A 22,934-nucleotide genomic window follows, 5' to 3' on the forward strand; every position below is an offset into this window, starting at 1 on the left:
AAACCCCGATGGTTTGACACCAACTGTTGTCAAACGAACGGGGTCACGTTTTAGTTTGACACCCCTTTTACACGGAGTTCACACACACACTACCAAACGTTTGTTTTGATAGTGTGCGTGAGCGCCGTGTAAAAAGTGACAGTTCGTCACTTTTTAGTTTGACTTTGGCCAACCAACGGGGTACAAACTAAAAAAGTGTCAAACGAAAAAGTGACCAACCACCGGAAATTGAGTGTACGCATGAAGATTACTCTTTAAAACTAATTTTGTTGTGCATCGAAGTTGGATTTCCTTTTTTGTCGTTTAGGGTCAATAACCCAATTTTAAGTTATTTCGGAGGAGCGTGTAATTTACCAGCATTTTCGGTAAACAAACATATTTTCAGTTATTTTCTGTTCAGAGTGCACCGGCGATCGAAAACAACGTGCCCAACTGTCATCAGCACTGCACGGTCCTTTTCAAAACAAACGTGGAAACGTGTTCGCAAGCAGAAGTCGCGATCGTCCACGGTTCTTCTTGATTTCCCGCGGTAAAAATGGCCCTGAAAGCGTTAAAATGTAAGTATTTTCGAGGATTTGGCGTAGCGTTGCTGAAGATGCTGAAATGTTTGGTGTTTTGCAGGTAGATCTTCCAAACGGCAAAAGGCATCGCTGCGGTACAAAAAGATCAAGAAGATTGCGGCTAGCAAAAAGAAGAAGGAGAAGGAGGCCAAGAAGTTGCCGAAGCTGCGGTCCAAAAAGCAGAAAATGATCCAGGTGCCCAACATTTGCCCCTTCAAGAAGGACATCCTGGAGGACGTCGAGCAGCACAAGCAGTTTAACGAGCAGGAACGGCTGAGGAAGAAGGAGCTGTTGAAGCAGCACCGGATGGGCGCGCTGGCTGGAGATGCGTTGAAGGGTCAAACGATTGAGTCGATCGCGGCCGATGCGGACCGCCGGGGTCAGGAGTACGATCCGGCCAAGGCTGAGGCAGCCGCTGCCAAGGAAGAGGAAGAGTATCTTAATTTTGGCAAGGGAAAGGAAGGATCGTTGAAGGCTTACTTCAAGGAGTTCAAGAAGGTTATCGATGCGGCGGATGTTATTTTGGAAGTCGTTGATGCCCGTGACCCGTTGGGGACTCGGTGCGCCGAAGTGGCTCAGATTGTGCGGGAAGCCCCCGGGCAGAAGCGACTTGTGGTAATTCTGAACAAAGCAGATTTGGTCCCGAGGGAGAATCTGGAAAAATGGCTCAAGTATTTGCGTAAAACCGGACCGGTAATTCCGTTTAAGGCCACAACACAGACGCAAAAGTATCGCATTGGCAACCGGAAGTTTAAGGCCGCCAAAACGTTGGAATGTTCGCCGTGTATCGGAGCGGATTTGCTGAAGGAACTGTTGGCGAATTACTGCCGTAGTGACGACATTCGTACCTCGATCCGGGTAGGAATTGTGGGTTTGCCGAACGTGGGCAAAAGCTCCCTCGTGAACTCGCTGAAACGCAAACGTGCCTGCCTGGTCGGAGCCAAGCCCGGAATTACGCGCCAGATGCAGGAAGTTCAAATCGATTCGCACGTTAAATTGCTGGACAGTCCCGGTATTATCTTCCAGCGACCACAGGACGCCGACCAGAACCGATTCTACGCGCTGAAAAACGCCCAAAAGGTTACCGAAATCCAAGATCCCTTTCCACTGGCCGACGACATCCTCAAGCGCGGAACCATGAGCTATTTCTGTAAGTTGTACGATCTGTCCGAGTACCACTCGACGGATGAGTTCCTCGCGAAGAAGGCCATCAAAATGGGCGCGCTGGCGAAAAAAGGCGTCCCGGACGTGAAGAAGGCGGCTCGTACCCTTATTGAAGATTGGAACGCCGGTAAGATCAAATACTGTACGCACCCGCCGGAGGAAGGCGAAGAAGTCCACGTCAGCGCCCAGCTCGTGTCTGCGGAAGTGCCCGAGTTTAAACTGGAAAGTTTGGACGAGGTTATGAAAGCGCTGGACACCGAGTACGAAGAAAGCTTCAAGATGAAGGATAAGGACGGCGAAGAAATGCAGGTCATCTCCAAGGAGGAAATCCTTACCATGGAAATGGACACGACCGGACCGGTCCATCTGGAGCTTTCCAAGGACGACAAGCAGCGAAACGCCCTCGAAGAACTGCTCAAGAACTCGGGCAAGGTCATCGAGTCCCAGGACGACGAAGGCAGCGCCAAAGCAAAGGGCAAGAAGCGCAAAGTGAACGACTACGCCGAGGAGGAAAAGCGGTTCCGCAAGGATCCGATGTTTGGCCTGGAGGGAAATCAAACGGTCAACAAGAACCGAAAGGCGGTGCTGAAGGCCAAGAAGAGGGCGGCCGCCAAGGAGGAACGGAAGGTGGGCGATATGGCCGAAGATCTGGGGTCGATTTCGCTCGAGTTGGGCAGCAAGAAGGTCAAGGGCGGTGCGGAAGATTACGACTTTGATGATGATTATCAAATGTAATGCGTGTTGAGCTTGGGCTGTTGAGTAACATTTTTACTTTGCTAGAAGATTATAATAAAGTATATCCCTATAAAGCAAATGTAGGTGTTTTAATTATCCGAATCTTGATGTAATCTGTAAAGAAGGTGTTACAGCGTGAAGTGATGCACTCAGTAAAAATATGAGAGGTTGTGCCCAGTTTTTGAGAGAGCTTCCTAAAACATGCACGTTCATTAATTTTTGAGTTCTCTGAAATCAGCAATATAAGAAAAATCAGAACAAATAATAGCAAAACAATACAAAAGGGCCGTAGGGGCTTTGTTGTGTATCCCCTTCATGCCAAATGTAAACGTTCTCTATATAGCTAGTGACTCTATATAGCTATAGTGAATTTTGCCGTAAATTTATAGAAATACTCAAATTTCTTTAGTGGTAAAATTTAGGAATACAAAGAGATTTTTGTTGAACTTTTTTTACTGATTCTACTTGCAGGCCAAGGATTGATACCTAAGAGCATGCAATGGCACTGATCATGTTGCGTGCTCTTCGGTTGACGTCCAGGTAAGGAACATCCTGGAAGGAGCGCAACTAACTACGTCCGTAGTTCTGTTAGATCATCCGAATTATCTTGATCAGAACAGTATAGCTCTGGTTCCTTGCAAGTGTCCTATTTTCCACGTTGGCTTGGTTTTCATGATGACCCAGCTGGTGGCCTGTGGAAACGGCTAGTAAACCTTTGACCAACGCGGGTCAGAATCGAGATGGCTAAAAGAAAGGGGCGCGACAATGTGGGAAAGGGAAGTCATTTGTGATTGTGGACGGTATTGTTTTGATTTGCAGTATGTTAAGTCAACTGCTGTGGATGTACCTAAAACGGGATTTCTCTTCTCTTCGTTCTCAGCTACCACCTATCTCCTATTTTTATGTTGCTCTACCGAAATCTGGGGCGAATTGGGACTTTAGCTTGAATAGGGACAGCAGTTTTGAGAGCACGCTTTTAAATTTGGAAATTGATGTACACATTTTGTTTGTCTAAGTCTGTTCTAACCGAAACCAACCAGAAAAATCAAAATATTGTGCTCCAACATGGTTAAAACTGCTGTCCCAATTCGCCCCATGTGTCCCGATTGACCCCAGTTTACGGTACTGATTGTCACTTCTTCACTGATTCTTCTATTTAATATCCATCATTTGATTTTGATTTTACTAACATTTGATTCTCTTATCTCTCAAAGTTTTTCTACTCTTTTTTTACCAATTGATACCGCTGTAACATTTTTTTTTTTCCTTTAAAATATACTTTTCCTTAATGTACTACTAATATCAAGTCTATTTATCATTTGCCTAATCTTTTTGGATTTTATTGCGAATCTATTTATTTGAATAATTCTTTATCTGTCCTATAAATATTCATTACTATAATCTAAGCTTGTTTTTATATCTCTATTTATTAACTATTGTCTAATTTTACATCTGCTACATCCAGCTTCTCATTTTTATTCCTATATCTTAGCATATCACATTAAAAATAATAGTTAAAACTGGCTGAATCATAAATTCAACTGACGATTATTCTTCAAACTTATCCAAAATAATCAAATACAACTTTTTTTTTATAAATTTGTGTCACAGTGTTTTATATTGAACCTTGAACTACTGCTTACTAACTATGAAATATCACTTTTTCTGTTCATAATGATGCTATTAGAACGCTTTTTACGATTATTTTGAGCAATTTTTAGAGTACCGTGAAACTGTCGTGAAATTAGAATGTTTTGTATTTGGCATGCCGCCAAATTTCGATTTTTCTACCTCGAAAAATCACTAGCCCTATTCTCTAGCATGAGAAAGATACACTCTTTGTTTACAAACCTCCTACGGCCCTTTTGCATTGTTTTGCTAGCATTGTTCTTACCTCTGGTGGCCAGCACTGGAATTGTCTTCGTAGCCGATTTTAGTAAACTTCCGTGCCGTAAAGCTCACAGGAAGCATTAGCGATCTAGTTTAGCTTTATGCATGCCTAACGGGCGTACTTAAATAAAAAGCTCATCGTGTTCCCCAGTGGAAAATTTAGGGCCGATGAAAGTGAGTTCTAGGGGAAGCATGAACTTTATACATATTTTCGAGAAAAACGTTTACTTTGAAATTTTTAAAAATATTTAGAAAGGGCCAAAATTATTTAAAGAATCGCATTTACACATCAGAAGGAGATCGAAGTAAGGCGTCATCCATAAAGTACGTCACGCTCTAGGGGGGGGGGGGGAGGGGGGTTGTCGCAAGCGTGACAAAGTGTGACAAGGGGGAGAGGGGGGGTCCGTGAGACCGCGACGTCACACTAGACTATTTCTTGAATAATGAAAATTCAGTTTGAAATATATAAAAAAAAGTATAATGTTTGATAAACTTTGAACTCCGAATTTAATAATAATCCTGTTTATCAATCATGCAAAAATTGCACAAAAAAATAAGAGTTAGGGGGGGGGGGTCCGAAAAACGTGACGTTCTTTTCGAGGGGGGGTCGGAGCCAGCGTGACAAAGTGTGACATAGGGGGGAGGGGGGGTTAATTTTGGCCGATTTTAGCGTGACATACTTTATGGATGACGCCTAAGCTACGCTCGAAGAAGGACGTCAAAGATTTTCGCTGTCGTTTTTTTCCTTGAATATTTGTTCCAAAATTGTGATTCCGGCAGATTCCGGTACTGGTGTTGGTTGCTGTATATTTAAGTGCCCCGGTAGTGGTTCTAGCGGAAAATTTAATAACAATATTTGAATGTTCGAATTCAAAAGTGAAAGTGCAGAGAGTAACGGCTCACGGCGGTTCAGTGTCCATGCCAAGGGAGCGTTCTTTTATTGCGTAACGCAGTAGGGGGGGTCGGATGCCGTGTTACGCTCCATACAAAATTTTTAAAATTTGTATGAAAATTTTGTTACGAGGGGGGGGAGGGGGTCTAAAAGTCCGATTTTTTGCGTTACGTAATAAAAGAACGCTCCCCAAGAACCTGAGCAGCTGTTTTACAATTGGGTCATAAAATCAAGCTTAGATTGCTGATATTATTGTTTACAGCGATAAAGCTTATTTTTCTGAGTACAATGACCCTTTGTACGACCAAAAAGAGTTTAAAATGGATTTTTAAATCAATTTTGAAAAATTAACCTCGCGGTCCTTCTTGACAGCTCGTTCCAAGGGGACCATAGTTGATCCATCGAAAAAATGTTGTCTCGTCAAAATTTTTTTTTTGCATTAAAATGAAAAAAAACTGATTAGAAATGGTTTTTAATCGTGTTTTTTACCGTTGTACATAAAAATTTACACAGGGCTTTAGTACCCAATTGGCAGAAATTTGGATCCTTTCAACGAAAAAACCTTCAAAGTCATCACTCAAGATCTGAAGAACTTGAACTGACAGGTTCAAAATTTGGTGTTCCTTTCTGATTTTCATCACGGTCAGCATTCCCCAGCAGCAACAGTAACAGAAAATGGACGTCGCGGTTCAATTCCAAGAAGCTGGAACTTGACATGATTGGAAACCTGAAGTTTGAAGGCTGGATTGGATCAGGATTTGATGTTTTCTTATTTGGTGAGCCCGTCAAAAAACTCTCACTTATTCTATCATACTCACAAAACAATCAAGACAACTACGCCAACCTACGCGGTAGGGTGTTCCCTTGGTCGTTCGCTGTGGGTTGTGGATTGCCTGCTTCTCTAATGAAGGTTCGACTGAGGGGGCATGCTTATTAATTTCTCGTCGCTCCATACCCGCAGTGACGTGATGGGAACAAGGGCGTCTATGCAAAGTGTCCCTACACTCGCTACAAATTTCCCAATTTTCCGGCGCTTGGGAAGGGAAGAGGGTAACCATTTTGATCTATGCGCCGGTATTTGTAGCACTAAAATTCGTGCAAAAAAAACTTATGCACGTGGGTGTACAGATTACGGAGTAAAAGATGATCGAATGGTTCACCTAGCGCTCACATGTGTTTCGGTACCAAGTTGCCTGCGGATATGGAGATCATACATACATACATACATACATACATACATACATACATACATCCATACAAGAATCGTATTTACACATCAGAAAAAATCAATAAAAAACGTCTCGCTTGGCTCCCCAAAACTTCAACCCGAGTGACTTTGTCCTGAACTCTGGCATCCCTGGCTCTTGCTCTTCGCGGCTTATGTGTTGGTGCCATCGTCTGTCATTCATACATTTTCATTCAACAACAAAGCAACACATCTGTCAGTCGCTCGAGAAGCAACACATCAAGAAACGATCTGCAGTTTTGCGTAAACGTCGCTCGAAGAAAGTCGTCATCGGTCGCTCCCATCCCGTGTCCAGTGCAGATTCCCCGCGTTTGTGTCGTTCCGAGGTGCGCGGCGCGGATCGTGGTCGGGAAGACGGTGGTGGTAGGTGGAACACGGTGCAAAACGTCGCAGACTTTAGCTTGTATTGGCAAGTTGACGTTTGTTGTGTTCAGTTGCGTTGAGGGCGAGCAAGAACCGGAATCCGGAATCAGTATCGGCTCGGAACAAGGATTCCGAGGAATTTTCGAAGCTTTCAACGGGGAAGAAAGTGACAAGAAGCTGCGTGAAGGCAACATCCCAAATCGTCATCGAGAGGCAACATAGGGGGAACCGTTTTGCGGACGCGCGGGTGTGTGTTTTGGTCTCTGCTCTCGATTTATCGATTTTTCGCCGTCGTCGGTCGGTGGCGTCCAGGTTTTCCTCGTCGGGAGCGTCGCGACGTCGCAAGTGTTTGTGAGTTGGAAAATATTTGCGGCATAGTTTCCGCTGCCGGAAGTGGGTTTGTTGCTGTCGATAGTGATTGCGCGTGGAGTCTGTCTGACCAGTGGCCAGTGTGTGAGAAAGTGCCAAGTCGGAGGGGTCCAGCTTTCACAGCCTCCGGCTGCTGCAGTCAGCATCTTTGTGTTTGTGCTTGAGCTAGCAACAAAATAGTGACTAGTGGAACCGGGAATCGAAATATCCCAGATTTAAACGATGGAATAAGTGTACCAAACTCAAGAATCTACCCCAGAATCTCAACAAACAGGAATCTCAAACCCCGGATTAAACATGTGGATACCAACTAGCAATAAATACGGCGTCGGTGAGTACCTCAAAACCATTTTATTTAGAGGAAGGTCATTCCTTTATCTCCACTCCTTAGTCCCGGGAAAAACTGGCAGAAAATCGATACTGCAGCTCGCAGTTCCAAGCCCCGGGTCCCCGGGAAGAATCTGCTGATTGGGCGTTGGAAAAGTATAGTGCTGAAGACACGATGGTTGTAAATCTTTGCGAGCGACACTTGGTCTGAGGAACAAATGACGAACGCCAAGCAAGACACAGAAAAAAAAGATGTTGATATGACGACGAGCACAAGACCGGGACGGAACGAGGACGAGGAGAGATCAATGTGATGTGATAAGCGTGGAATAATCTCCAGTTGGGTGGGTGAGGGAGGAGACAGGGATTCCGGGGAAGGAAAAGGCAGAAGACGAGAAGGAAGTGAAGAACCGGTGGCAGGAATGGCATTATCTTTTAAGAATTCCAAGTGCATTCTCGGTGGCTGGGTGGTAAATCACTCCAGGATGAGTGGAGAAAGAATTATGGGTTGATTGCATTTGGTGCGGTTTAATGGGTTCCATTTAATTTAAAATATTTTAAAATCATCTTGACTTTTTATCAACTTTTTCGAGTGTTTCATAAAATCCCGGTAGGTAAATTAGGCATTCCTTAAGATTAGTTGTTGTTAATTTTTTTATTCCAACAGTTATACCTTGACTTGTCTATTGCTGTCCACTTTATGAAATTGCCAGCTTGTTAAACTTTATAAGTCATCAAAGATGTCTTTATTTTTTTTTTTGCGAGGATTCTGTCAAATCCAAAAAATTACTCGCTCAAACTCAGGAAAGTTCAACAGAATTTTCTTCAATTTTCATCATTTGAAAGCTTGGTGCTGAAGAGTGGTTCGCCTGGACCTGGTGTCAAGAAATCTCAAGAAAGTTTGAAGGCGAGATCGCCATTTTTTTATAATTATGAATGGAAGTTGTTTATGGAGTCGATGCGGTTGTATCCATCAAGAAGCTGTCTTTATTGTTTGATTCCGTTTGAATACCTACTTAGTGAAATTCTTCTCTGTTTGTTGGATCAGCTTCGCTAGAATTAGCGATGTTTTTTCGCTGGACCAATAAGTGTTGCAGGATTCCAAAATCAGCCAAGGACTTTATCTTTAAATTTTCAAAAGTTCTTTGTCACCCGTAAAAAAGAAAAACCTCATCTAACCGATCGAATCTTGAAAACACACACAAAATTTTCTAGCAAAAAAAGAAAAACTAGCCAAAATAAAACACATACTACTGATTATAACACAGCTAATTTACCAGAGAGAGAAAAGTCATGCTTGTGCTTGAACAGCCTCATACTTTGTAGATAAAAAACAAAGTGGGATCATTCGAAAATCACGTTACGCATTCTCTCTATTCGTCACCTAGTTTAAAAGTTAAGTGAACCGTTTTTTTAAGTTTCCAAAAAAGTCCGTCCCATATGTAATTTCGTGAATTTTGAGTTTGGTTCAAAATCAAATGAACTTTCAGAAAAACTAATAAGATGTAAATTTACACATTATGAGAGGTAAAATTACTGCTTTTTTCTGACATAAAAGATGTACCCCTTTTGCCTTCCTCACTGAGAAGGCTATAATCCTGCTCTAAAAATGAACTTTGAATAAAAACGTCGTAGACCCACCTTCATGTATACATATCGACTCAGAATCGAAAACTGAACAAATGTCGGTGTGTATGTGTGTGTGTATGTGTGTGTGTATGTATGTATGTGACCAACAAACTAGCTCATGTTTCTCGGCACTGGCAGAACCGATTTGACCCGAACCTGTTGCATTCGACTTGGTTTGGGGTCCCATAGATCGAGTTTTATACAGATTGAAGTTTTGATAAGTAGTTCAAAAGTTATGTATAAAAATGTGTTTTCACATATATCCGGATCTCACTTAAATGTATGTAAACTATGTCCGGGTCCATCATCCGACCCATCGTTGGTTAGGTTATCAAAATACCTTTCCAACGAGCCTAAAACATTGCAGATCTGGCAAACTTGTCTCGAGATATGGCCACTTAAGTAATATTGATGTACTTTTTGGAAGCCGGATCTCACTTAAATGTATGTAAACTATGTCTGGCAACCCTGTCTCGAGATATGGCCACTTAAGTGACATTTATGTACTTTTTGGAAACCGGATCTCACTTAAATGTATGTAAACTATGTCTGGGTCTATCATCCGACCCATCGTTGGTTAGGTTATCAAAAGACCTTTCCAACGAGCCCAAAACATTGAAGATCTGGCTACCCTGTCTCGAGATATGGCCACTTAAGTGATATTGATGTTCTTTTTGGAAGCCGGATCTCACTTAAATGTATGTAAACTATGTCCGGGTGCACCATCCAACCCATCGTTGGATATGTTATCAAAAGGCCTTTCCAACAAGTTCAAAACATTGGAGATCTGGCAACCCTGTCTCGAGATATGGCCACTTAAGTGACATTTATGTACTTTTTGGAAACCGGATCTCACTTAAATGTATGTAAACTATGTCTGGGTCTATCATCCGACCCATCGTTGGTTAGGTTATCAAAAGACCTTTCCAACGGGCCCAAAACATTGAAGATCTGGCTACCCTGTCTCGAGATATGGCCACTTAAGTGATATTGATGTTCTTTTTGGAAGCCGGATCTCACTTAAATGTATGTAAACTATGTCCGGGTGCACCATCCAACCCATCGTTGGTTAGGTTATCAAAAGACCTTTCCAACGAGTTCAAAACATTTGAGATCTGGCAACCCTGTCTCGAAATATGGCCACTTAAGTGATACTGATGTACTTTTTGAAGCCGGATCTCACTTAAATGTATGTAAACTATGTCCTGATCCACCTTTCCAACGAATTCAAAACATTAGAGATCTGGCAACTCTGTCTCGAGATATGCCCACTTAAGTGATATTGATGTACTTTTTGGAAGCCGGATCTCACTTAAATGTATGTAAACTTTGTCCGGATCCATCATCCAACCCATCGTTGGTTAGGTTATCAAAAGATCTTTCCAACGAGTCCAAAACATTGATGATCTGGCAACCCTGTCTCGAGGTATGGCCACTTAATTTATGTACTTTTTTATTCCGGAACTTAAAAATAGATGAAATTTTTGTACAATTCCATCATATCAGCCATTGTTGGTAATAAGTGAGGAAGGCTCCAACCACATAGGTGGATTAAGTTAGTTTTTAGATGTAATTTTACCACGATTTATTTTTACTGTGTATGGGTTTTGCTTCTTTGGTCAAAGGAAAGGCCTGAAAATGTTCAAAGCAATTACAGTGGACTCTCTCCCTGGGCCTTGTACAGTCAAGGGGCATGATTTGATCCTAGTGAATTAGTTAAAATTTGGGTACACATTATTTTTATAAGCACTATGGACACCACTTCATGCTACGAGAACTCGCTTTGTCGCAGCCCCAGGGCTTAAGCGTTGACCGATAAGGGGTCGTGCATAAACCACGTGGTCTCCTTAGGGGGGGGAGGGGGTCCGAAATCCGACCGAAAAAAACCATGAAAAGCCATGGGGGGGAGGGGGGGGGGGTCGACGGCTGACCACGTGGCCTTTAAAAAAATCTTTTCTTTAAAAAAAAAAACAAAAAAATACGCGCTTTGAATTTACTTATATGCATACATTTTTTGTTACACTTCAAAACCATACAATTATTGTGTTTAAAATTATTACTTATATTTCAATGTCATAATATTTTCCAATTCAATATTGAATTATATAGTTCGGCAGATTCATATCAATACTTTGAGCCTGTAATTGAATGTACACTTTTCGATACTCATGTAACTACGTTTTGCAAATTTTAAAAGCTGTTAAAAAATAAAGTGACAGTATCCAAAGTTAATATACCCTAAAAAATGCGTACCAAAATGCAAACACAATTTCATTTTTTTGTTGATGGTATCAAGTAGCTAAAAATGTGCTTGCAAATTTGCATTGAAAGTAGATGTAGTCTTTGATAGTTCTATTTTGGAACAACTTAAAAAATAAATATTGCTGACAATTTTATAAGATTTTCGTAACAAGGCAAAAAACTAAATATGTATTATAAATGAAGTGTCTAAAAATGATTCTCTGCGAAAAAAAAAATTCAAAATCTCAGATCTTAGCTAATTACCGTAGCTGGTCCTATAAGTGATCGAAGAATCTTAATCGAAAGATTTCCTTTTGACACTTAAAACAAACTCAAGATATCTTGTATCTCCTCTCTCATGCAATATATTTTTAAGTTCAAAGAAACTAAAAACCCCAATTTCAGGATTATCGCGCAAAATTTCAGTTTCACTACCTCATTTGCAAGTGAAACGTCTAACATAAAAAAAATAACCATTAACGAAAAAACGAACGATACATACTTTAAGATTCACCAAAAAAATTGATGAATATTTTGGTCTAAAATATATTCCTTATTTGATGGGTTACACAGTTCGGATTGTTATATTACATAACATTTCATAAGATACACGTTTACTATCCATCGTCAAAGTTGTAGGTATTTTTTTTATGTACAATGCCGTCTAAATCAACATAAATAAAATTCATTAAAAAAAGATTCATTAGAAAAGATCAACTCGCTGGTTCTCGGGCATAACTCAACCAACCGGGACATTTTTTTTTGAGTGAATTATAAGGATGTCTAGATGATCCTCAAACTTTGCAGAACTCGATATGATCAAATCTGTAATTTATGCGATCAAAAACGTCGTTCCAACTTTTGTTTGCTCTAGTAAAAAAAAATCGCCCGAAAATCCTCGGAGACAAGCCCGAAAACCTGTGAGTTGAAGTTACCCTTCCAACGTTTTAGAGAGACTTTGGCATCCGTGGGACATGCGTTGGGCGTCCCAGTGTTAATAATTTCAAAGATATTGAAAAGATTGAAAAATGAACTAATTTATTTTTTTTTGTATTTATTTTGAGGTAATATCTCCAACCAAAAGTTGGATCAAAAATCTTAAATCGTAGATAATTGCCTATTTAAACAACTGAAAAAAATGTAAAATAAATTCCAAATTTTAGCTTAATCTTTTTTTAAATTTATCAAAACACGTAGTCGATAGCAAAATCAATTTAAAGTAAGAGTAAGACTTAAACAATTTGGATGTCCATGACTAAAAGAATGATTTTTAGCGCGTTGTCTACAACTTTTCCAAAGACACGAAATCGATTTTCGAGCAATTCTATACAAAATCGGTCTTTATTCTTAAATTTTAATTTTTTGATTTTTTTAATCCGTCTGAAACCTTTTTTGGTGCCCAAGCCATTTTGCATAATTAGTTTGTCCATATAGTTTTCCATACAAATTTGGCAGCAATGAAAATTAAAAAAATCTGTATCTTTTGAAGACATTTTTGGTCGATGTGGTGTCTTCGGCAAATTTGTAGGTATGGATAACGACTACACTGAAAAAATGATAAATGGTAATTTACTTTGCTGATTTTTAATTTCACTTTTTGTCACTAAAACATGATTTGCAAAAAAACACTATTTTTATTTTTTTTTAATTTTGCCAACTTTTCAGAAATTTTCAGAACGGGCAAAAAATCGTTATTTGAGTTATGAATTTTTGAATCAATACTGATTAAAAAAAATCGAAGTATTGATCGCAACTTAATTTCAATTTTATTTTTCGATGTAAAATCGAATTTGCAATCTAAAAGTACATTAGTATTTTATTAGTAAGTACAGTAGTATATTAGTTAGTATTTTTAGGTAACTTTTTTTTAAATTAGTTGCAGTTATTAATTTAAAAAAATTAGTGTTCATGTTTGCCTAATTTTGAAAAAAATATATTTTTGAAATGCTGAGAAAATTCTTTGTTGCTAAGATATTGCCATGCAAAGATTTTAAAACAGAAAAATTGATGTTTACTACCCAAACAACCCATAATTTTCTTATGTCGATATCTCAGCAACTAATGATGCGATTTTCAATGTTTATAAATAAAACTTTCGTGAAATTTTCCGATCTTTTCGAAATCAATATTTTCAAAAAAAAAAATAAGACTAACATTTCAAAAGGTCGTAATATTGAATGTTTGTCCCTGTCTTTGATTCTTGTATGGAGAAAAAAATTAAACAGCTCGACTTTTTTGGACACACTGAATCATTGGAATCAATCATGCTTAATTAAAAAGAAAAGTTGCTTTAGTTTGGATTTTTATGAATGTTTGGAATAAAATAAATATTAACTAGGAGCTTTCATAACTAGATATTTTCCTTAAAATAAAATGAAAATATTTTCCTGAAACAAAACTTTTCTATTTAATTAATTTCGATTTTAAGAAAATATTTTAAAGCGCATTTAAATTAAATCATGAATGCTGTTTATATATAAAAATAGCTTAAATTCTTAAAGCATATTTATTCTGGATGCAATTAATGGCACTGCAATTCCATAATTTTGAATACATATGTTTTACTAAGTTGCTTGTTTTGTTGAGAGTATTTTTTACTTTCTGTACCATTTCAATAAATTGTTGTACTGTTATTATTTACCTTAAACTTAGTGATATCATACTTTTTTCACACTTTTAAGTGAATTTCTGTTTTTTATATATTATTAAATTGGTTTTAATGGTGTTACAGCACCTACACAAATTAAAATGTTTTCTGTTTGACCCAATGTCACCCCCTCTAAAGGGTGAGTTTGAGTTAATTTTAAAACGATTGGCATTTATGAACGGTGTGATTATACTAGCCATATTCTGGAAAAATGTTGGTAAATTCAGGAGCATTCCCCAACAATATTTATTTCGATATAATTTGAAATGTTTTTATTGTGTTAAAATAACAACAGTAATATCGTTCTTTGACTTAAAGTCACCACCACTGACGGTACATCATTTGTGCATAAACATTTTTGAAATCTATACTTATATTGTTTTTTTTTAAAGATTTTTCACTTGGGAGGAAAAAGCCACGTGGCCATATAGGGGGGGGGGGGGGGGTTGGCGTGAAACCACGAAAAACCATGAGGGGGGAGGGGGGGTCAAAAATTCTCCAAAAAAAGGCCACGTGGTTTATGCACGACCCCTAAGCTGTCTTCGAGAACTAGGTAGTTCTCCGATAGTGAAAATATCACAATTGCACAAGACACCGCTGCTTCTGTGACTTTTTCACTATCACAATGTGGGATTTAGGTGGGACTTTTGGATAGTACAATTGATTTGTTGCCTAGCATTAGCATTTAAAATAAATCAGTATGCTTTCCAAAACTATTTGATGATAAATTTAGTTGCAATTGTTAAGTTAGAGTAATGCTGTCAATAAACTTTGATTGTTGTAGAATACTAGGCATTCTTTTATGTCAAATTGTCCATAGAGTCTCGATCAACCAATAATGTAATGATATCGGACAAAATTCGTTGATCTGTTGAACTAACGGTTTTCGGATTATGGTTGTATCGACCATTGTTGCGAATCGAGGAACTACGGACCTTTTGACGTAAATGGTCATTTCTTTTTCAAATCGCGATTTCTATCCTATTTGTATATCGGTTCATTATTTTCTATTGTTTTTGATAGAAGTAGTACTACAACAGTTAAAGGAATGTTTAGCTTTGAACATTAAGTTTAGAGGATTTTAGATTAAAGTTTAGATTTTCAATTCATGTTAGTTAGCAAATGAATATTTGGACTTATATGAATAATTGAATAATTCGGACTTATGAATAACACACAACTGTGCATTTATTCTAGAGTCAGATCCATACAGCGTCAGTGTTTATTTGGTCGAAGTGTACTAATTCATTGGCAGATCTGATTCTAGTTGTAATGTACGACAAGACTACTAACGGACGTGACAGGACGAGGGCCCAGTTTAGAGGTTTCAACATCAACGATGTGCGGCTGGACCACCCTCCCAAAAAAAAAAAAGCAATTACAGTGGACTCTCTGGCTGTCGATCTTCTCGATATCAATATTACTCCAGCTGTCAATAAATTGTGCAGTCCCTTCAAATAGATTGCTTTGATTTTTCGTTCTAAAATTTGATAACTCCCGCTCTCGACGGTCCCTTGAACCCGCCTATCGACAACGAGAGAGTCCACTGTAATATAGAGAAAAGGTTGATCTAATATACCTGGACCTGGTATCAAGAATAATATAAATCAGCTACGAACCTCTTGGTGTTTCAGTGTGTTAGTTTGTTTCTTAGTCGTCGACATGCCTTCCCAGCTGCGAACATGTGGGATGATCAAAATATGATATCGGAAGATTTAAAGAAACATCATTTTGGATCATTCAAACAGTTAGACTATGTATCAAGGCATCGACACTCCTTCCAGCAAAGTCGATGTAGTCACATATCTGTGTATACTGTTCACTCAACCAGCACAATCAGGACCCCCAACAAGTCCCGCCAACGACCTGCTACTGCTGCACACAAATCCCTTCTACTAAACAGCTACAACAGCCGAGGCGCAGCTATTTCAGGCACAAAGCGGAATCAACATCGTCTAAAACGGTAGCACAGAACGACGACGACGACGACAACTCGTCAAGCTTCCTTGTCTGACGTTCTTCTCCACTCCTTCTTTTTTTTGTATTATTACGGAGCGCAGCATGACGATGGCGATAAAGAGATTTCGCTGACCGGACAACTACTACAGCTTCTGCGTACGACGATACGTGTCTCCAGAGTGTGCTGCATTATCATTTTGATTGGCAATTTCTGCGGGAGCAAAGTGCTCCTACCGCGTGTGATCCTCTTCTCCAAGAGTGGGAATTGAGGAAGGGTCGATCTAGATCTCTCACCACACGTGTATGACCTTGGAGTTCTAGACAACTGGGCAGCTAATCGCGTGTCACCTTCTACGATGTTCTATGCAATGGCAGTCGGTTCATCAACTTGCTGTCTCCCCTTATCGCAAGGTAAAGAATGGTAAAACAATAAAAAAAAGCAGGTACTCGACCTGCACCCCGGATTAAAATCCGTTCAACCCTCGTGATTCACATCTGGTTTTGCGGGAAATTGCAAAACAACCTGCACAAACTGCGAATTAATTAAACCAGCACGCGTTAGCCGTCGATGTTGGCCTTCAGGTGTTGTGCGAGTTATAATTAGTACCCTCTCCCTATATAGTTGAGCGAAATACCGTGCAATGCAACTGGGTACAGAGCAACATTATTCGAGAGTGAATTGAATTTAAATGATCGATCGCCTTGCCGGTGAACCGCCACCAAATATTCATCAATTGGCCACCACAACCAATCGCAGTGGCACCATGCCGCGGTCATTGGGTCATCAAATCTTTTGAACATCTGTGTTGGCGATGATGCTGGGGGTCTGGCAAGAAGCCAAACCATCACTCTCACTGATAATCGAATGAAGTGCTCTCAGGAGCGAGGTGAGAGTTTTGAGGTTCTTATATTTGAAACAAACTTTGTTCCAAATTTAGAATGCTCTACATTCCATAATATACAAACATAGATAAAAATGGAAAACGTTAAGTAATTTCCATCGGAAGTTCTCCGGACAACTCAAGGCTACCAACGCCCAAACGAACGTAATTGAACCAAAATACAAACTCAATGTGGACTAAAAATAACCGGCACGGCAAACTTACACACGCGAACAGTATGTTTGGCACGATTTTGAAGTTCAAAATTCGCATCAAATTATGAAATCCGGCCACGCTGGTCCAAGCCGGGAGTTGCGTTCACTGCTGGATATCCAGAGCTGGGAAAGTCGTCTTAAGGTTGATGTCGAATTAATGAGGAATTTATGCAAGTGCAGAATTGGTAATGCTTTTATATACACAGCAAAAAAAAGTGCAAATTTGGAAGGTATAATTTTGGAAGATTGAATATTACCTGTTTATGATGTAATTTTACCTCAATTTAGACTGAAAAATCAACTTTACACCAAAATACACTTAACCCCGGTGGTTGGTCACTTTTTCGTTTGACACGTGACGAACTGTCACGTTTTACACAGCGCTCACGCACACTATCAAAACACACGTTCGGTGGACAATTTCCATACAAAACAAATCTTTTGTGCAATATTTTTTGTAAAATCTCAGACTAGAAGTAGAAGCAGAAAGATTTTTGGCAACTTGATAGCACATATGTGAAAACAAAACAAAACTCTTATTAGGGGCCATCCATAATTAGGGTTAGTGAATGTTTATGATTTCGCTGACTGCGTGAAATTAGAGAAATTTTATAATTTACGTGCAATCCCGTGTAATATTGCAATTTTCCTAAATCGATGCATTAAAATAACAAAACGTTGTCCACTTTCGATTTTTTTTATTTGTTTTCAATGAAAAGCGTGAAAAATGAAGGTTTCTGAGTAGATTTGAGTAGAAAAAATATTGAGATTCAGATTGCGATTTACTGAAAAAATACTCTAAATTAAAAAAACATCAATACAATCCAGACTTGATATTCCGAAGGACCCAGACATTTTTTTATCGGGATTTAATGTGACCCCCTAAACTGCCCCTGATCGCATAAATGTCCCATATGCATTTTCATCGTTTTAGAGTTAGGCCGATGCAAATATTTAAAAAAGTTTTTGTCCCTCGGCCCTGGCCGTGGTCAAGGGGGGGGGGGGGATTAAAAAAAATTAAAATTTAAATAACAAGCCATAGTCTTCACATTTAAATGAAAAAAGTGTTTTAAAAGGCATTTTACACTAGTTCAGTTGTTTTGCAATCATTAGTTTTCAAAAAATCTAAGATCTGACAAAAACAAAAATTGTATCGAAAAAAAAGATTTTGCATCGAAAATTTTCAAAAAACCTTAAGATTTTTTAATAATCCCAAACATGCTAAAAATGATTTTAAACGCAGAAGAATGTATTTTAATTTGATTTCAGCTGGTTGCACTTGAATTTTCATTGAAATTTTGAAGTTTATTGTAAAAATTTTTTTTTGCCCCCTGATTTTTCGGGCCAATTTTGAAGGGGGGGGGGGGGGGGGTGACAAAAACTTTTAAAAATATTTGTACCAGCCTTATTGATGTAGATTGGTTCAAAAGCGTGTGCATCCAGTACTTTGTTCTAGAATCAAACAGAAAAAAAAAACAATTCTTGTAATCGTGAATTCTGGAGTTTTTTTTTTTGAAAAGGTCCAATAAACCAAATTTCCAGTTTTTGATTTTTGAGTGTTTTTGAAACCGCCTTGAGTCAGGGATATCAAAAAACACCCAAAAAGCAAAAACTGAAAATTTGGTTTATTTGACATTAAAAAAAAAATACTCCAGAATTAGGTTCATGAATGTGAGAACCACGAAGGAATTTATTCATGACTCTCATGAGTATAGTGCATTTGCACTATAAACGTGCATATATTCCTTCGTGGCTCTCGCATTCGTGAATTTACTTCTCGATTTCGAGAATTGATTTTTTTTCCGTGCAGGAGGAAATCCAGTTTTTTTGTGAAAACCTAACACGTAGCCTTATGTGTGGGACAAACTTCAAATGCGTTTTTCTTAGCTTGCTGTTTTTGCAAATGGGACATTTATGCGAACATGGGCAGTAAACTACTCTTAAGTTATTTAGAATTTTCGAGTTAAACATTGTTTCTTTTTAATAATTTCAGTTTTTCTTGCGTACTGTTTAATTTTCACGATATTTGATGATTTGGTTTTTGTTTTTTTTTTTTGTTGAGCCTTGATACCACTGCGACCAATTAGAGGAATATTGTGGTGATTTGGTTTGAAGGTCCCATGATTAAAAAAAAGAATGCGTGACAAATCAACGGAATTTATCAATTTTTGTATGATTCTGCCAACAAATAGCAAAATACCTATGAACTAAAACTTCTAAAAAAATCAGTTTATTTTGACTGGACGAAACTGTTAAAACTTGTTTGAATTTGGAATCCACTAAAATGTAAAATAGATAGATAGATAAAATAGAGAAAACTTTTTGGCCGAATATTGGAAAAGAAAAAAAAGAAAATTAAATAACCGGCTCCGTAGCTTAATGGTTGCGGCTTCTGCCTCGAAAGCAGAAGGTTCAGGGATCAAATCCTGGTCGGTTCCTTTGAAATTTGGAATTAGGAATTGAACACTTTTAATATGAACAAAAAATCTATAAGAATCAGGTAGGATTCGAACTCACACCTTTGGATTTACGGTCTGGGACGCTAACCAGCCGGCCATCATGTAGTTAATGCTTTAGAATTGAATTGATCCGTACTGTCTCTGATCGCATAAATGTCCCATATGCATTTGCATCGAATTAGAGTTATTGATGCAGATTGGTTCGTTTGCTCTTTCAAACAATCCTATAACATCCAGTACTTTGCTCTACACAGCTAAAAATGTAGTAATCCAGCTGCGTGTAAAAAGCCTGGGTGTAAAATAAATATTGCACTATTTCATGCAATTCTATGTAATTTTACACCCCGAAATATGTAGCCCATCAGTATGGGAAACCTACTTGACCGAAATGTCAAACTCATATATGCGTTTATCCCTACAGCTTTTCATCGGTCTGATGGCCGAGTGGGCTAAGGCGCCAGTCCTTACTGTTGGTGCTAGGTTTAAATCCCGTCGGTTGCAACTTTTTTTTGTGTTTGCAAAAACTGTACATGCAGTGTGTAATATTAAGTGTTTATTTTGACGAAGGTGATGTGCATGCTTTTGCATGCGATTTTACCATCGGATTTTTTGCTGTGTAGAAGTCAGGAGTAAATCCAGTTTTTTTTCGCGAAAACTTAGCACATAGCCTTGCGTTTTTCTCAGCTTGCTGTTTTTGCATATGGGACATTTATGCGAACATGGGCAGCGCAGTGGTGAAATAATGTCACAAGGTATAACATATCTAACCATAGGGACGTGGCGTTACATCGTGCAGCCATCTGGTTTTTAAGTGCAACAGTGGAAAAGTGCTGAGTCATCGCCTAAAAATAGACGGCGTCCTATCTCGCCCAGCAAAAGTCGATAAAGTAGTCGGTTTCGATGGAGAAAAATTGCAAAACGTTGTCTAAAAATAACGACGCCATCCCCATATTATATAACAACTAACATAGTCTCAAAAGTCCAGGGCCATCTCATATACTCATGAACTGGACGAGGGAGTCGTAGAAAAATCATATCTCGGAATCCTGTTAATGAACTCCTCCCATTTTTTGATATGTTACGTAAAAATGTCTGGGGAATCCGATAAAAATATTTCCAGACATAGACTCTTTGGTCCAGACACCGTCAAAACGGCATTTTAAAGTTTCATACGCCCATTTCATATGTTAGGCTAGATTTTTGAAACTTCTTACTATTTTTCTTGGAAAGACCAACTTATTACCTTTCATTTGGGTATAAGACAATTGAAATCGGTTGAAATGGCGAGGAGTTATGATTTTTCGAAAAAAGTGGTTTTTGCGAAAATCAACGAAAATTGCCATTTTTCAGACCACCCTAACACGCCGTAGGTCACCCGAATGGCCAAACAAAAAAATACGGGTCTAATTATTTCGGCCAGGGAACCCCTAGAAAAATTTTGAGCCCGATCCGAGCACTTTTGTTTTTTCCATGCTGTTTTCGTGAGGAATTGCTGTTCGAACGCGAATCAGTTCAATACGGAGCGTCAGATCGAGGTGCTTTTTGTTGCGTTGGGTTCGTATAAGCTCAAGGAAGGTTCTTACGCTAACTAATTGACACGTTGGTCACTCTGGAACCGATTCCGAAGCATCGGCAAATTGTATGGAGAAAATTACGTAAAATCATATTTTGATCACAGGAGGCTGAATCAGCAAAAAATCAAAAAAACGTCAATAGACAAAAAAGGCAGAACGAAGTTTGTCGGGTAAGGCTTGTAAAATATAAATTTATCCATCACTGGCAATGTTGCATCTTTTTCCCTATGCACTTGACGAGTCGTCTTTCGCGCTATCCGGCTTCGAGGAAGTCACTTAAGGCTGTGTCTTGCTTTTAACTAACTTATGTGTGAAACTAGGGTGGTTGCGTGTTAAAAAATAAAATAAAATTTAAAGGACAAGCCATGGTTTTTAAAAGAATTTTATCTGCTTTTTTTGCAATATATGGAAGAGCAGTCGTGCTACAGATGGTTACATGATGAACGGATTCATTGAATTTGGAGCACGTCTGTTTTCATTGAAATTTTGAAGTTAAAATAATTAAGGATTTAGGACAGGAATATTTTGTTTATATTTCTGGTAAAATTACAAAACCAAAAAAAAACATCCAAAATTTTTTTAAATTTTGCGCTAAATTTTACGCACAGCCTTTATTTATTCACACTTGAAGTATGCTCATTGCACAGTTCAAAATGCATTATAACTTATATTAATTCTCCCAAAAAAAAATCAGACCTTAAACCACCACTTCTTCCCCTCAAATTTTACTTCCCAGCCATAAATCACGTATCAAATCCGACTTCCTCTCCCCGGTGGGAGATCATCACCGACAGACATCGTATTTTTTGTGTGTCAACAAGATTTTTTTTATTCTTCTTCTGTTGTACGATTTGATGTTCGGTGTCAAACACCGGAGCTCGTCAACCAGAAGCCAGCCAGCCAGCCTCAAGATCCAATATCCAAAGTGTTCTTTCTGCGCTCGGAATCCGGCATTTCAACCAGCCAGCCACTCGGCTGTCTTTGTCTGGGGTTTTTATATCGTATCCCTTAATTCAATTCCCAATGGAACCGACTAGTCGGGAAAGTTTAAGGGTGGCAACGTGGAAAGTTCTAAAATTTGTAAGTTCATAATCTTGACGCAACAAATTAAGATGAACTTCAATTTTTTTCTTTAGATTGGTCTTCTTTGAAACAATTTATGTTTTATCCCTTTCAAATTGTTATCCCCCAAATGAGTTCAGTTGCATGCCAGTCACAACCGATTTGTACTCGAGTGCATCATAACATCCGAGTCTCTGCGTCTCTATACCAAACCAACATCAAGAGAGTGGCATTAAACCAGCAATTCCCCTTGCTTGGCACGTGGTCTGAGTGCTGGTTGGTTGGTTGGTTGGCGATGGTTTAGTTTGGAAAGGAAGACGGAGAAAGCACTACTTCCGGAGTGGCGGTTTTAAGTGTTTAGCCGGAAAGCGCAGCAGCACATAGTGCGGATAAATCAAGCAGCAAAAAGAAAAAAAACCAACAACGCGCGTTATCCAAAAGGGTCTCTCCGAGCAATTGGACGATGACGACGTAATAATGCTAAAATTATGGACGATTGCAGCGAGGGGCACGTCCACTTCGAGACTTGGACGAAGGAAGTGTCCAGCTGGGGAGCGAAATTGCGCGAAAATGTCTTTTTTGCCACGGCGTACTAAATCGTTTGAACGCGGTTCGAGACGAGGGTCAATTTGCAGATTACACGCGGAAGCCATCATAAAGTTGACGATTGTTAGTTTCCAGCGAGTGATTGAACAACAATTGCAAATTGTGGCATTTTCTT

The 22,934-nt window shown here is 39.0% G+C and overlaps 2 protein-coding genes across 3 annotated transcripts in view; both read left to right on the plus strand.

Annotated features, from left to right (window-relative positions):
• The first annotated feature begins 404 nt into the window (after positions 1-404).
• On the plus strand, positions 405-2,529 carry LOC120414286 (guanine nucleotide-binding protein-like 3 homolog). The gene is made up of 2 exons (XM_039575417.2): positions 405-557; positions 622-2,529. The coding sequence occupies exons 1-2, from the start codon at positions 536-538 to the stop codon at positions 2,457-2,459; spliced, it is 1,860 nt and encodes a 619-aa protein (XP_039431351.1). The 5' UTR covers positions 405-535; the 3' UTR covers positions 2,460-2,529.
• Positions 2,530-6,728: 4,199 nt separating this feature from the next.
• The window catches only part of LOC120414262 (dedicator of cytokinesis protein 4), a 90,809-nt gene continuing 74,603 nt past the window's right edge, over positions 6,729-22,934 (plus strand). For both annotated transcript variants that reach the window (XM_039575372.2, XM_039575373.2), the window contains exon 1: positions 6,729-7,550. In XM_039575372.2, coding sequence (XP_039431306.1) covers positions 7,517-7,550 — 34 coding nt within the window. In that variant the 5' untranslated portion in view covers positions 6,729-7,516. The remainder of the gene's footprint in view (positions 7,551-22,934) is intronic.

This window comes from Culex pipiens, chromosome 1 (genome assembly GCF_016801865.2).
Source record: "Culex pipiens pallens isolate TS chromosome 1, TS_CPP_V2, whole genome shotgun sequence".
NCBI lineage: Eukaryota > Metazoa > Arthropoda > Insecta > Diptera > Culicidae > Culex > Culex pipiens.

Bases quoted from the DNA above. Each gene is read 5' to 3' on its own strand.
- LOC120414286 (XM_039575417.2), top strand. From the start codon at position 536: ATGGCCCTGAAAGCGTTAAAAT. The intron at 558-621 runs GTAAGTATTTTC...GGTGTTTTGCAG, and splicing joins GGCCCTGAAAGCGTTAAAAT to GTAGATCTTCCAAACGGCAA.